At 46.8% G+C, this 14,985-nt stretch overlaps 1 protein-coding gene, 1 long non-coding RNA gene and 1 pseudogene across 3 annotated transcripts; 1 reads left to right on the top strand and 2 right to left on the bottom strand.

The window, feature by feature from the left end:
* The first annotated feature begins 1,200 nt into the window (after positions 1–1,200).
* On the top strand, positions 1,201–5,797 carry LOC119292138 (annotated as a pseudogene).
* A 517-nt stretch (positions 5,798–6,314) lies between these two features.
* Positions 6,315–8,338, bottom strand: LOC119292142. Its single transcript, XR_005142900.1, has 3 exons — positions 8,120–8,338; positions 7,271–7,354; positions 6,315–6,384 (listed from the first exon to the last, which is right to left on the bottom strand). It is a non-coding gene; the product is annotated as an uncharacterized LOC119292142 (long non-coding RNA).
* Positions 8,339–11,950: 3,612 nt separating this feature from the next.
* On the bottom strand, positions 11,951–13,720 carry LOC119292140 (pyridoxine/pyridoxamine 5'-phosphate oxidase 2-like). Of its 2 annotated transcripts, none has more exons than XM_037570970.1 (7): positions 13,551–13,720; positions 13,408–13,457; positions 13,278–13,335; positions 13,139–13,171; positions 12,943–13,038; positions 12,449–12,616; positions 11,951–12,305 (listed from the first exon to the last, which is right to left on the bottom strand). In XM_037570970.1, the coding sequence occupies exons 1-7, from the start codon at positions 13,659–13,661 to the stop codon at positions 12,204–12,206; spliced, it is 618 nt and encodes a 205-aa protein (XP_037426867.1). In that variant the 5' UTR covers positions 13,662–13,720; the 3' UTR covers positions 11,951–12,203. The 2 variants fall into 2 exon arrangements, with proteins under 2 accessions (XP_037426867.1, XP_037426868.1); XM_037570971.1 differs by having other exon boundaries at positions 12,444–12,616; positions 13,551–13,718.
* Between the last annotated feature and the right edge of the window lie 1,265 nt (positions 13,721–14,985).

Below are 14,985 nucleotides of genomic sequence, written 5' to 3' on the forward strand. Positions count from 1 at the left end.
TGACGTGTGGAAGCCTTTTGGTCCCGGTTGGTGGCACCAACCGGGACAAAAGGCCCCCCTGCCTGGGCAAGCGGCATCGGCCACGTGGAGCCCCATCTGTCCCGGTTCCTGGGCGAACCGGGACTAAAGGTATAGGGCTTTAGTAATGACCCTTTAGTCCCGGTTCACGAACCGGGACAAATGGCCCTCACGAACCGGGACGAATGGGGGTTTTTCTACTATTGTAAAGTCACACCAGGCCACCACCATATTGGAAGCAGTGGCATCACATGACTTATGAATTTGGCATGCTTTCTTTGAAATGCCTGGTTCTCACAACAACATCATTGTGCTTCAGCGATCTCTCGTGTTCAGGAGACTTTGTAACGGAGAATCACCACCATGCAACTACATTGTCAACAGTCGTGACTACATCATGGGATACTATCTTGCCAATGGTATCTATCCTCAGTGGGCGGTCTTTGTGAAGGCCAAATCTGAACCCCAAGGCAACAAATAAAGCAACTTTGCAATAATGCAAGAGGCAGCTAGGAAGGATGTTGACAGCCTTTGTGAAGACCATATCGGTAACAAACAAGACAACTTTGCAATAATGCAAGAGGCAGCTAGGAAGGATGTGGACGGCCTTTGTGAAGACCATATCGGCAACAAACAAAACAACTTTGCAACAATGCAAAAGGAAGCTAGGAAGGATGTGGAAGGCCTTTGTGAAGACAATATCTGTAACAAAGAAAACAACATTGCAATAATGCAAGAGGCAGCTAGGAAGGCTATGGAAAGGGCTTTCAGAGTGCTCCAAAGTCGTTGGGAAATTGTTCGTGGAGCTGCAATGATATGAGAATTGGAGACTTTGTGGCAACTAATGATATGTTGTGTCACTTTGCGCAATATGATTGTCGGTGACGAGGATGACGGGGTAGCCAAACCAGTGATTTTGATACTCGAGTTCACATGCCGGAATAACAAGATGCAGATTAGCTTATGAATTTTCTGAAGATGAACCCACGGAATATATTATAGATTATTAAAAAGTAGACAAAAGGTATGTTAAAATAATCCAAAATTGTAATTTGTAGATGGTTTGAGAGAAAAATAATACTCCCTCCGATCCACATTACCTGTCACTCAAATGGATGAATCTAGATGTATTTTAGTGTAGATACATCCATTTGAGCGACATGTAATATGGATCGGTGGGAGTATGTATAAACTTTCGAAGTATGAATTTCACTGGCAAGGCACCGATTTGTCTACTTCAACATAACTGCAGGATGCAAAAGCAATGCTCTGTAACTGTTACAGTGCATTCCTTCGAATCAAGAACCATCTAACCAAACAGAAACAGATGCATGTCGCATACATTTGCTTCTCAGTAATCAGCATACACATGAACATGCAAATTAGCTGATCTGCAGGCAGCGAGTTTGAGGTCTGCGGTCCTCCAATCTTCCTTCTTCCAACTTCCTTACAGCTACCGCGCCTGCTTTATCGCTTCAGATGGAGCCAAATTTGTAAATATTTACCACTCCAGTTGTCCGAAATAACCTGCCAACCGAGCATACGGACTCCCAAGTCCTCTCAGATCAGGTCCACGCCGAGTGAATTGGCTGCTATTGTCCCTGGGGAAAAGAAGAAGAAGAAAAAAAAAATCAAATTCCTTGTGCATGTCTTGGAAAGAAGCTTTTACCGGTGCTGGCCATGGGTCCAGGTACCCAAGGTTGAAGTCGCTTACATGGTGCAAACACCTGTATATAAAATGCGTCTGTTCTGAGTGTTCCTGCACCAGTGCAGCTGCAAGCCTCTACTTTCTTTATTACTCCTTCCGTCCCATAATATAAGCGCGTTTTTGCTTATATTATGGGACAGGAGTATCTCTAAGCAGACTTGTCTAATCAAGAGTGACGATGTCTTTGTATGATTGAAATTATATGCATGCATCATCTTCTAGATTGGATTGGAAAAATGGAAAGGGCCCTACTGACAGTGACACAAGAGTTGAAGTGCATGTGAGGCGAAACTTCATGTGAAGACTTTGGTCGTCGGCCATGCAGCAGCACCACACCACTTGTGCTGCCTAACCACGCAAGTGGACTGGACTGGACTGGATCACTGGACTGGGCTGGGTGGGTACCATTCATGCACCCGCTGCAAATTCAGTCCAGCCACTGAAATGATTGAGGCCAAATCTGTCAAAAGAGGACAAAGTCTACATTATTTCTGGGAATATTAGCACACCACTTGCAAACCAAACCAAGAGAAAGGCCAAAGGCATATGTAGAGCAGGCTAATGCTACTTGCCAACCAAAGTAGACCAAACCAAGAGGGGAATGGCAATGGCAATGGGGGACATGAGATTGCTATGCCCATTGCTAGCCGTCCTGATGGTTGCCACGGCAACCGCCAGCGACGAGGCCGCGCTGCTAGCTTTCAAAGCACAGATCAGCCATGGTGGCTTGCTGGCCTCCTGGAATAGGAGCGCCGGCTTCTGCAGCTGGGAAGGCGTGACGTGCAGCCATCGGAGGCCGGCGCGGGTGGTGGCGTTGATATTGAACGGCACTGGGCTCACCGGGGCACTCTCCCCGGCCATCGGGAACCTCACGTTTCTGCGGACGCTCGACCTGAGCTTCAACTCGCTCCATGGGGCATTCCGGCGAGCCTCGGCCACCTCCGCCGCCTACAGGGGCTCTACTTGGACGACAATGCGCTCTCCGGCACTTTCCCAGTGAACCTGAGCTCATGCGTCAGCATGAACGAAATGGTACTGGACAACAACAAGATTGGCGGGCGCATCCCGGCTGAGCTCGGTGAGAAGCTCACGTCCTTGACAGAGTTCTCGCTGAGTAACAACAGCTTCAGAGGGCACATCCCGGCAACACTGGCCAATCTATCCCATCTACAGATCCTCGATCTCACCAGTAACCAGCTCGTGGGCTCGATCCCACCGGGGCTCCAAAGCATCCACAACATGCGGTATTTCAGTCTCTACGGCAACCTCCTCTCTGGTATGATCCCACTTTCTCTCTACAACTGGTCATCATTGGAAGTACTTGATGTAGCTCTAAATATGTTATATGGAACCATTCCGGATGATATCGGAAGCAAGTTCCCCAATATGAAAGCTCTGAGCTTATCTTCCAATCACTTCAGTGGGGCCCTCCCCTCATCAATATCCAATATGTCTCATCTCACAACAATTTTTCTCTGGAAAAATAGATTTAGTGGGTATGTGCCTCCCACATTGGGGAGACTGGGAGTTCTCCAATATCTGAACTTGGCTGACAATCGGTTCGAAGCAAATGACAACAAGGGATGGGAATTCATCACCTCTCTGGCAAACTGCAGCCGACTGCAGATATTAGAACTCAGCGTCAATCCTTTAGGAGGACAACTACCAGGTTCAATTGTCAACCTATCAACGACTCTCCGGGACTTAAGTTTAACTGACAATATGATCTCCGGGGTTATTCCTGCTTACATAGGCAATCTGGTTGGTCTCACAAGACTTGTGATAGCAAACACTTCCATATCCGGAGTTATTCCAGAGAGCATTGGCAAGCTCAAGAACTTGATCCAGCTAGGTTTGTACAACACTAGATTGTCTGGCTTCATACCGCCATCGCTAGGAAACCTTTCGCGGTTGAATGGGCTTATTGCAAGTAATGGCAACTTGGAGGGACCAATTCCGGCAAGCCTGGGGAAGTTGAAAAATCTTTTTGAACTTGATTTGTCAATGAATTACAGACTTAACGGTTCAATACCCAGAGAGATCTTCAAATTACCCGGCCTCTCTTCGCATTTGGACTTGTCATACAATTCCCTTTCTGGACCCCTTCCTAATGAGGTTGGTAGTTTGGCAAACCTTAACCAACTGATTCTATCAGGAAACCAGATGTTTGGCAAGATACCTGACGGTATTCAGAATTGCATAGTGCTGGAATGGCTGTTATTAGACGATAATTCCTTTGAAGGAGGCATACCTCAGTCACTGAAGAATATAAAGGGGCTCAGTAAACTGAACCTGGCCATGAATAAGTTCTCTGGTAATATTCCTGAAGCCCTTGGTAGTATTGGAAACCTGCAAGAACTGTACCTAGCACACAACAACTTGTCAGGATCAATCCCAGTAGTTCTACAGAATTTGACATCATTATCCAAACTGGATGTATCCTTCAATAATTTGCAAGGCGAGGTGCCAGATGAAGGTGTTTTCAGAAACATCACTTACTTAGCAGTTGCTGGGAATATCAATTTGTGTGGTGGTACACCTCAACTTCATTTGGCCCCATGCTCCATAAGCAAGAACAAAAAAAACATGCCGAAGTCTCTTGTAATTTCTCTGGCGACAGCTGGAGCGATCTTTTTCTCACTTTCAGCTATTCTTCTTGTTTGGATACTTTGCAAGAAGCTCAAACCAAGCCAGAAGACACTAGCACAAGATTCAATTGCTGATGACCATTACATGAGAATCCCCTATCATGCATTATTGAGAGGAACTAACGGATTTTCGGAAGTCAACTTGCTTGGGAGAGGAAGTTATGGTGCGGTTTATAAGTGTGTTTTGGACACTGAAGAAAGAACATTGGCTGTCAAGGTGTTTAATCTTGGTCATTCTAGATATTCCAAGAGTTTTGAGGCTGAATGTGAGGCGATGAGAAGGATAAGGCACCGTTGTCTCATTAAAATCATTACTTCTTGTTCGAGCGTCAACCACCAAGGTCAAGAGTTCAAGGCATTGGTTTTTGAGTTCATGCCCAATGGTAACTTGGATGGTTGGCTTCATCCAAAATCGCAAGATCCCACTATAAACAACACACTCAGCCTTGCCCAAAGGCTTGATATTGCTGTTGATATTGTGGATGCAGCAGAATATCTGCACAACTACTGCCAACCATTGGTAATCCATTGTGATCTTAAGCCAAGCAACATTCTTCTTGCCGAAGACATGAGCGCCCGAGTTGGAGACTTTGGCATATCAAGGATCCTTCAAGAAAATACAAGCGAGGGGATGCCAGCTTTAAATAGCTCAACCGGAATTAGAGGTTCCATAGGCTATGTTGCTCCAGGTAACTGGGACTCTTCTAATTTTATATTTTACTTTCCACACGAATATGGCATGCTAACCACAAAACTTTGCATAATTGCAGAGTATGGCGAAGGCTCTGCGGTCTCAGCAGCTGGTGATATTTATAGTTTTGGCATATTACTGCTTGAGATGTTTACCGGAAGGAGCCCAACAGAAGGCACGTTCAGAGATTCGTTGGATCTGCATAAGTTTGCCGATGATGCTCTTCCAGGTAGAACCTTGGAGATAGCTGACCCAAGCATGTGGCTGGACTGCAGGCAACACGATGACACTACAAGTGTTAGAATCCAGGAGTGCTTGGTTTCAGTGTTGAGGCTTGCCATATCCTGCTCAAAGCAACAGCCTCGAGACCGAGCACTGACGAGGGATGCAGCAGCAGAGATGCATGCAATCAGAGATGCGTACCTCATGTTTATAGGGGACCATGGAGCAGAAAGAGAAGCTCCGACTCAAGAAATTCAGAACAGCGTTGAATAAACAAGCTAGTATAAGACATGATCCTGCATAATAATAAAAATTATGTGTTGTTTCAGTTAGTAATTGTTCTCAAAGCTATGTATGTTGCTTTACAACTACTCCTATATCAAATAAATGCAGAAGCATGGTGTTCTGTAATAATAGCACTAGAGGCAAGTTCTAGAGAGTTTCTGAAACCAAGCAGTGTAATTGTTTTCCCATTCTCAAAACTGTGCGCATGCAGGCAACATTACTTCATGCTTCATGTTTGTCGTTGTATTAGAAGAAACGTCAGTAAAATGACACAAAGCCGTACAAATCAACCCGAAAAGAAAGCAAAAACTAAGCTATCAAAACAAAAGGGAAGGGGCAAGAAAGAGCAAACTGTTTTACACGCCATCTCCCCTGCATCTAAGGAAGAATTCAGGGGGTGGCATGTCATGGTGTTCCACAACAGCGCTATAGCAACAACAGTTGACGCGTAGATTTTATTTTAATCCAGTAAGCCAGCAGCATGAATTTATCTCTCACCCACAAAATAAAAATTCCAATATAGCCAGCATCTAAGCAGCAACTAACACAGGTCATTAAAATTTAAAAGTATTATTAGTACTCTACAGTAATAGTACTAACAGTAGATAACCAACGTACAACCTTACCAGGTGCTCCCTCGGTTCCAAAATAGATGACCCAACTACTAACTTTGATCCAACTTTATACTAAAATTAATATAAAATTGGGTCATCTATTTTGGAACCGAGGGAGTAGTAATGTGGGGTACCGGGCAGACCTTGGTGAATCTAGAGTAGAGAGCGGGAGGAGCTGGCAGAGATAAGGGGCAGGACCTGCATAATAAATTCAGAGCAGTGTTAATAAACAAGCTAGTACTCCCTCCGTTCCGATTTACTCGTCGTGGTTTTAGTTCAAATTTGAACTAAAACCACGACGAGTAAATCGGAACGGAGGGAGTACAATACATGATCCTGCATAATCAAACAATTATGCAGCATTTCAGTTAGTAATTGTTCTCAGAGCTATGTTACTTTACAACTGTATCAAATAAATGTAGAACCATGGTGTTCTGCAATAATAGCTACTACCTCCGTTCCATAATATAAGAACGTTTTTAACACTACACTAGTGTCAAAAACATTGTTATATTATAGGACGGAGGGAGTATAAAGCAAGTTCTGGAAAGTTTCAGAAAGGAAGCAGTGTTATTGTTTTTCCATTCTCAAAAGTGTACACATGCAGGCAACATTATTAGTTCATGCTCCAGGTAAACCAGTAGAGCTGAAATTGTAGAGTTTAAGATTATTTTTTCAAAGGAAACGATCCAATTTTATTTGTTTATATTACCGAAAAGGAAATGAAAGCTGAAAATGCAGACACAATTTGGTAGGACTTGAGCCGGCATGGCTACCTGCCTACCTCGAACCCTCACATAAATCAACACAGAAGCTAATTAAATTAAATTGCATTGCAGAGATATCATGCTCATATAACCAAGGCAAGTGTGTTTTGACTTGTTGCTGTGAGAGCACATCCTTGTCATACAGATACAGGTAGAACCTAAAGCGGTAAAGCCACATCAAGGCTTCCTCTTAGATACATACATAAAGATAGAATTCAGGAGTGCTTGGTTTCTGTGTTGAGGCTTGGCAGATCCTGCTGAAAAATACGGCCTCGAGAGCGGGCGTTGATAAGAGATGCAGCGGTAGAGATGCGTACCTCCTGTTTTCTTGTAAGCAAATAGGCGAGCATGGAGACAATGAGGAGCCTCGGCTCAAGACATTTGAGCTGGAGCGACATGACCTGCGGTTTCAGTAATACAAGCCGCTTCAGTTTCAGTGAGGAAGCATTTGTTTGTTATCGGAGCCATATGATTTTCACCATATCAGAAAAATGTGAAGTTAGTGTTGTGCAATAGCACTGCAGAGACGGTACTTGTCAGCATGCTAGATGGATTCTCAAAAACCCCAAAGGTTCGAGGAATCGCATCCTCAATCCAGTACGCTGACAGCATGAACGAATTTGGGGCTCCAAGGAAATCAGCAGTCAGTCAGGCTGTTTGTTAACACAGCATACAGGTAATGTCCATGTGTGCAGATAAACATAGGGGGCAGTAGGGCTAAAGGACCTTACCTGGCTAAGAGGATGTTACCAGCTATCGTTTCAGTTAGCATTTGTTTGTTATTGCAGTCATTTTCTTTGGAAAAAAATGTCAGATAATGTAAATGTAAAAAGGGTAAAAATCCTGGTGTTGTGCAGTAGCAACAAAGCAATAACAGTTGTCAGCATATTACATGGCTTGTAAACAGTTCAAAAGATTCAGGAAATCGCATCCTCCATGAAGTGGCTGGCAACACGGACAAGTTAATGCATATAATAATTCATTTTGAAGCAAAAGCAATCTGTCCTGATAGAAACAGAAAACATCTAACAGCATCAGGAACCACAGAGGAGTTGTACCGAATGCATCGGTAACATTCATTCAATCAGGGAACAGCTGGCTTCCAAAAGAAGCAGCAGAAAGTACAGGTGGTAGATAATCAAAGCAGCAAGAGTGCAAGACCTTACCTAACGAAGAAGAGGATTCGATCCTCTTGGTTGATCTGGAGATCTGAAGAAGCCGAGCCGAAGGAGACGCCGGAGAAGAGGGGAAAGCAGGCCTAGTACAGTTTCCTTCCCGATTGGCATTAGGGGGCCGGGGAGAGAGAGAGGATGCCATGGCCATTGGAGAGGCGAGGGAGAGGAGGAAGAAGAGGATACAACAGGGGAATGGGGCGCCATGGGAGAAGATAGACTATGGAGGAAAATAATGGAATACTACGTAGTACTACAACATAGGTGCGCCGCCGTCGCCGAGCTTTCTTTCTCCGCCGACCGTCGTCCCGCTCCTGCTCTGCTGCTTGCCTTTTTATTATTATTATTAAACGTGGTTATCTGGTTATTTTATTTCGAGCGCTTGTGTTTTTTCTTTTAACAAATATGATGACATATGTGTATTCACCCCTATATGGTACCCTACCCCTATGAACATCTTCAAGAGACCTTATGAGCACCTTCGAGAGACTAAACCGGCATCATATTTTGAGATTTATGATGTCACAACAGCTCGTAACTGAGGGGATGTCTCTTCCCAAATGAACGAACATCACCGAAAAGTCAAAAAAACCAGAAAAATGCGAGCATCGGTGTTAAGTTTAGAACTTGAACCCTGATGATTTAATTCCATCACAAGAAATCTAATCATCTGAGTCAGGCTCGTTCGTTCTATCTTGTCATCTGGTTTGAGTATATTTGAGAGTGGTTTAGGCCCATCAGCCAGGAGTCTGCACTCTCCTCGGCTCATTTGAGCTGCGCTTCATCTTCAACCGCTGGTCATGACATGGGACTACATCTGAGGTGACCAACACCATCTCGGTCTCTGAGAAGTGCCAAAAGAATTTGAACCGAGCTGCACATTGGAAATGTTTCCCGCGCTGCTGGTCTGTGGGCGCCAAATATTCCCGCGCTCCCGGTGTGATGGTCGTGACAACGCAAACCGGTCTTGTCCACAGGCTCACCTGGCGTCCTTGACCTAATGGTCAACACGACATGCTGATGTGGCATGGGACCCACCAAGGCCACGTCCCGTACCCGCATTGCATGTTCATCTCCAGCTAGTCTAGTTCTTTATATGTAGCCTCATATGCAGCAGATGCAACCTGTCTGGTTGCCTGCATCGCATGAAGGGGCACTTACCCTCCTGCTGTTTGGTTGTCGTTTTTTTGCTTAGGGTGTGAGCAGATGCAAACAACAGCTATTTGTTGCAAACAGCGTTTGTGTTCTGCTCATCCCATTCAAATGTGATGGCCTTACCACCACATGATCAGTACAACAGCAAGCACAACTGACAGCATATCAAAGAGGCAAGCACTGACAACAAATAAAACAAGCAACCAAATGAGATCAAACAAAGCAAGCAACGAAAATGATAGCAAACTACTTAGATTAACAGAAGGAGCATCCTCCTTCCCTGCTCCACACTAGGGTGCTGCTCCTGGCCAAAATATTAACAAGTTCACATCACAAGTACCATAAGTTCTAGCCACAGACCATAACAAGTTCAACACTAACACCTAAGTTAACTACACTGCATGCTCAAATGTCACCAACGTAGATGTGTCTGCTGCAACGAAACCTGCACATGACTGAGGAGTCGTGGTTGTAGATTTGGACCTTCAGGACGAGTCTTGAGATGCGCATAACGACGAGGTCGCCGGGGACAATCCGGTGGCGGCGGCAGAAGTAATTTCAGCCCCGGCCAAGCACCATGTGCCCCTCAAAGTTCTGGACCTGCATCCAGAATGCGCACCGCTTGTTCGCCGACAGCCTGACCACGCGCGGGAGCCGCTTGATGACCAGCCACTCGTTGATCACCTCCACAAACTTGTGAGGGATGACGAGCATGGCGAGGTCTTCGGCGTCCTTGATCTGGTGGTGGAAGCGCAGCGGCTCCTGGGCCCCCTCCTCATGGCCGGTCCTCGGAGATCGTCCCCTTGAATGAGGCAGACTCATGAAGGCGACTCTGCCAGGCAAGTCCACCCTCTTGAGCCACCCGTTCGTGGGGATGAGATCCTCTGTGCCCTCGGCTCAGGCCGCCACCCGAGCTCCTTCACCCGCCATGTCCCAGTCACACTTCAATATCTTGTCAGGTAAGATGACAAGTATTAACGGTGCTTGCAAATTGAACAACCACTGACCAATGGCATTAGCTCTTCTACAGATGCCACTGATCAGTTGCACTAGTACTACAACAAATGACACTGATCAGAGACATTTGCCCAAGAGCAAATGCCACTGATCAATGCACAAACTCTTTGTCAAATGCCACTTATCAATGGCACTTTCTCTTGGGCAATGCCACTGATCAGAGCAAGTGCCATTGATCAGTGGCACTTGCCCAAGAGCAAATGGCACTGATCAGTGGTAGTAGCCCATGAGCAAATGCCACTGATCAGTGCACTGTCGCTCATCAGTGCACTATCCTAAATGCCACTGATCATCTGGTCTTCTACAACTGCCACTCATCAGTGCACTATCCTAATCATGAAAACATCTAAAAATAGCACCTATGTGCACCTATGCACATTTAGCAGCATCCTAAAATGGGCCTACTACATGCACGTATAACAATCTAGAGCATGCAACACAAACCCGAGCTTGAACATGTATGTAGCAACATGAACATGATCCTAGTTTGAACATGAACATGCCATTTGCATGAACACAGATCCTAGCAAGACCCTAGCATGAACACAGATCCTAGCATGAACACAGATCATAACACTAGCAGAAGAACATTATCCTAGAACACACACTGTAGCAAAAAAGAACAGATCGGTCAGATTCGATTCGATTGGGATCGCATCGAATCGGATCTACTCGAATCCTATCTAATCCCATTGAATCCAGCAAGTACTAGCACATGCCTAAGAAAGAAACCCCTAATCTACATCTACGAGCAAGCATTGGGGATTCTTTGACTCACCGGAGCTTGCGCAGTCGCAGCGAACTAAGGTCGAGGTGAAAACCCCGACGGAAAGGAGAGAGGTGGAGAAGCAGAGGAGGAGCCGGCCCTGGCGATGGCCGGCGGCATCGGCCCCGTGCTCATGGCCACGCCGGAGGTCGAGGAGGACGACGCGCCGACAGGAGAAAACCCTTGGATGGGGGTCAAGAAAACCCCCTGCCCAATGGGGTCCCAAGAAGCGGCAGCTCCGTGGACAGCGCTAGCGTCGAGCCCTTGACCACGAGAACCGAAAATGGCGGCGGAGCAGGAACGGCCGGCACCGCATTGGCCGACCCTCATGGTGGCCGACAACATTTGGAGGACAGCGCTCGCAGCACCGACGCCGGGTCCCTACCTGAGTTCTGGAGCCCGGCCACCCAGCGCTCCTAGATGTTGGCAATGCGCTGGTCGACGGGGTCAGAGGACGGCGCGACAGTGGGCGAGGCGGAGCCATCAAAGAAGAGGAGAGGGAGGGATGGTGAGGCAGAAAGGAGCGGGGGGAACAGTGCGGGCGGGGCGGTGACAGAAGAGTGGGGAGGGGGGTTATGAGACGTCCCCTCCGTCTCCCGCGCTGCCAAGGCGTGCAGCCTCCTCGCACGTGTGGCCGTGTCGAGCCAGGCTCGCGAGAAACTGTCGGCCGCCGGGCCAGGTTCAGGCCTGCTTTAAGTTTCATGCGGGCCACAAATCGCATGCAGTCCAGCCAACCAAACAGGCCACGCACATCCCGCACGGACCTGGTTAGGCTGCATGCGGGCAACCAAACACGCCCTGAGTGGTTGCGATGTTTCCCCTGGATCCCCGTCCTTAGGATCATAGTTTGTGTGCATGATACTGTTGTAATTACAGCCATATAAATGTAGATGATTCGATGTATCTCCTGGCCTTACTTAGAGATATCATGTATGTTCACAGAGGACTGTAATGCAGGAAAAGCACACAGCTCAACTCTCTAGTACAAGTAATCAATGGGTGCTCTGCCAAACATGCATTCTGACAGGCTAGAAAAGATATTGAGGAATGAAGCCAGTTCCTTGCAATGGAAAATCCACAATAAAATCAGTTGTACTAGCTAATAACGCCCTTATGTTCACCCTCTGTAACAAAAGATTGTTATGGGCTAACTTTTCTGGCCATCCAATCACTGGACTCATCTCCTTCCTGGGTTCTTGTGAACATCAACCTCTGATTACTTTTCAGGTTCACGTAATCAACCTGAATATGAGAATCAACAGTATTAAACAACACGATAGGGGAATATGAATCTGCAATAAGTAACTCATTCTATATTTCAAAGTACAAGTGCAGATCCCGATATGAAAATCGTGAGCATGCAGCACAAGAAAACTTAACCTAACATTTTCTGGATCAAGAGTCAGAAGGCAATAGGTATCAACTGGACCAGCTGATGGATCGAGATGAACATCCGTAACGTGGTCATCATTTGCGACGGGGATCCCTGGAGATGGTCCTAAGTATTGCAATCTTGACTTTACTGAACTGGCGAACCAAGCTTTCTCTCGTTGCTGTGAGATAAACAACCAATGTTGAGCATAAGGATTATAAAAGATCACTTAATATCAATGAAATCAGCTGTGCTGCTTCTAAGCATCACCAAAAGCTTTGAAAGGTGAAAGTTGTGGAGATGTTAGTACGATGTTAAGCCGTCATCTCCCGATGAGATGATCAAACCCCGTGTGTGAGAAACTATACAGAAGTAAACTAGCTACTACTAGAACAGTTATGTTCAGTTTTGTGCAAAACCAAATCTTTCATTACAGATATCCTTTGATTTGCAAGGCATCTCCACCACGCAGAACAGAGCACAAGGCAGACAGTACGCAGCTCTAACCTGGAGCTTGGCGGGATCGGGACTGGAACCATCGATCACATCTATGATACCGCTGATTCGTAATTGCTCCCATGAATCGGTGAAATACCAGCATATCTGCAAGAAACCCAACATCAGGCATTCCGCTGCCGGAACTCGGCACTCGTGATGCTTAAAATGGTGACCCGCAATTATGCCAGTTCTTCACACGCCCTACCTCGCCGAGGGGCCATTCCTTGATCTCCCCAATCTGTTCGTTCACAGTTCCCACGACGAAACGAGCAAGGGAATCAGCGAGCAGCAAGAAGCGCTATGTATATAACAGGGTTAGAAAGCACGGGATTGGTAGCAGCAACCTTGTTGCTCCGCGCATCTGTATTAATCTGAATCTTGTCGCAGTGTTCTTGGAAGCCCCTGGCAAGACCAAAAATTCCAGGTCAAAACCAGTAAGAAATGGAAGGGAGCTACTTCCAATCAGGCGGGCACCTGAACACGACGGTGCGATTCGCCGGCCTGCCGCCGCCGCCCACCGTGGCCTGGAACGATCGACCGTCCGTCCGTTAGGGTACCAGTTTTTTTTTCTCCCAAAAGGGGATGGGGAGGGGAAGAAAAGGGAGATGGGAGCTTACGAGCTGGAAGAAGGTGGAGTGCTTGAGGTGCGCGTTGGCGTCCAGCGCTCGCTGCAGCAGCGCCCTCCACGGGCTCGACAGCGCCGACGCGGCCGCGCCACCGCCGGCCATCTCTGCCCGTCGCCGCCTCCTGCTGTCTCGCCTCAGTCGCACTCAATGTTCGCTTGACGCTTGTTGATGGCTTGATGCGGATTAGGGCTTGTACATGTACAATGGGAGGTGCTTAGAGAGGTGCTTAGAAAAATAAATCGGGGTTTTTTAAAGCACCAATGCCTATTTCTACCCGAGAGACGCTCACCGATGCTTTAGAAAAATCCGATTTATTTTTCTAAGCACCTCCCATTGTACAAGGCCTTAGTGGCTAGGATCTCCCGGGCGATGTCCCGTCGGGCCCACAGGCTAGTGACAGTTAACGGGTTTGCTTCTCCATCAAAAGAATCCGTGTGATTCACGAGCTTCCTTCCTTATGCAACACTAGAAAAAAAAAAGACGAAAACAACACTTATCCTAGTTCAGAGACTGCTACACACAGAGAGAGTCATGTTTTCTCGGAGGCAATATTCTTGGCGATCTAGGGTTGGTGCGTCGCCGCCGCCGGCGGCGGCCGCTAGCCCTGTGACCTCCTCGTGAGGCTGGCTTGATGCACTAACAAGGTGCCCTCCCTTCAGGTTCCCGTCCCCTGACTAACAAAGCCAGGGTTTTGATGTCCTCCGACAGCTACGCTGATCGTGAGTTTTCTTTGTAAATCACCACTGCGAAGTTGTGATCTGCTGTCCTCTGGCGGCTACGCCGATCGAGAGTTTTTTTCGTTGTTGATCACCGGATTCACGGCCTTCTCGTCGGAGGCTGTCCGATCATCATGAAAGTTTTAAGCTAGAATTGTAACGGGCTTGGAAACGCTGCAGCAGTTCGTGCATTGTTGGATGTCCAGCGAGCATGCAACCCAGACATGATGTTTCTATCGGAGACTCACTTGGAAAGCTACCCGGCTGAATGTTTATGAAGGAGATTAAACATGGATCATAAATTGGTGTGTGCAGGAGATGGTCGGAAAGGTGGATTGATACTGGTTTGGAAAAAAGAAGTGAAAATACAAAGGCTGGAGCTTGACCCCATGTTCGTTGATGTAATGGTAGAAGAGGATAGCAATGTTAAGTGGAGACTGGCGGGTATGTATGGCGAGTTCAGATGGGAACATAAGTATAAAACTTGGGAAAGGATGCGTCGCTTGCATCAGATCAACAATTCACCATGGCTTCTAATTGAGGATTGAGAAAAATTCACTGCAGGTCACTAAACTTGAGCCGGTTGACAGTTTAGTACCACTACTTCAAAATACCCGAACTACGGTCCATATACTTGCGCAGGGGGTTCACTTTGGTCCATATATACGAATTGAGCTACGTATTTGCTGACTTGGTCGAGTCAGCCGTTG

The sequence above is a fragment of the Triticum dicoccoides genome, chromosome 4B, assembly GCF_002162155.2.
Source record: "Triticum dicoccoides isolate Atlit2015 ecotype Zavitan chromosome 4B, WEW_v2.0, whole genome shotgun sequence".
In the NCBI taxonomy this organism is placed as follows: Eukaryota; Viridiplantae; Streptophyta; class Magnoliopsida; order Poales; family Poaceae; genus Triticum; species Triticum dicoccoides.

Excerpts from the sequence above, each read along its gene's own strand:
- LOC119292140 (XM_037570970.1), bottom strand. The coding sequence starts at position 13,661 with ATGGCCGGCGGTGGCGCGGCCGCGTCGGCGCTGTCGAGCCCGTGGAGG. Across the intron at positions 13,336-13,407 it reads AATCGCACCGTCGTGTTCAG|GGGCTTCCAAGAACACTGCG; the intron begins GTGCCCGCCTGA and ends TGGTCTTGCCAG. Across the intron at positions 13,039-13,138 it reads AGGAATGGCCCCTCGGCGAG|ATATGCTGGTATTTCACCGA; the intron begins GTAGGGCGTGTG and ends GGTTTCTTGCAG.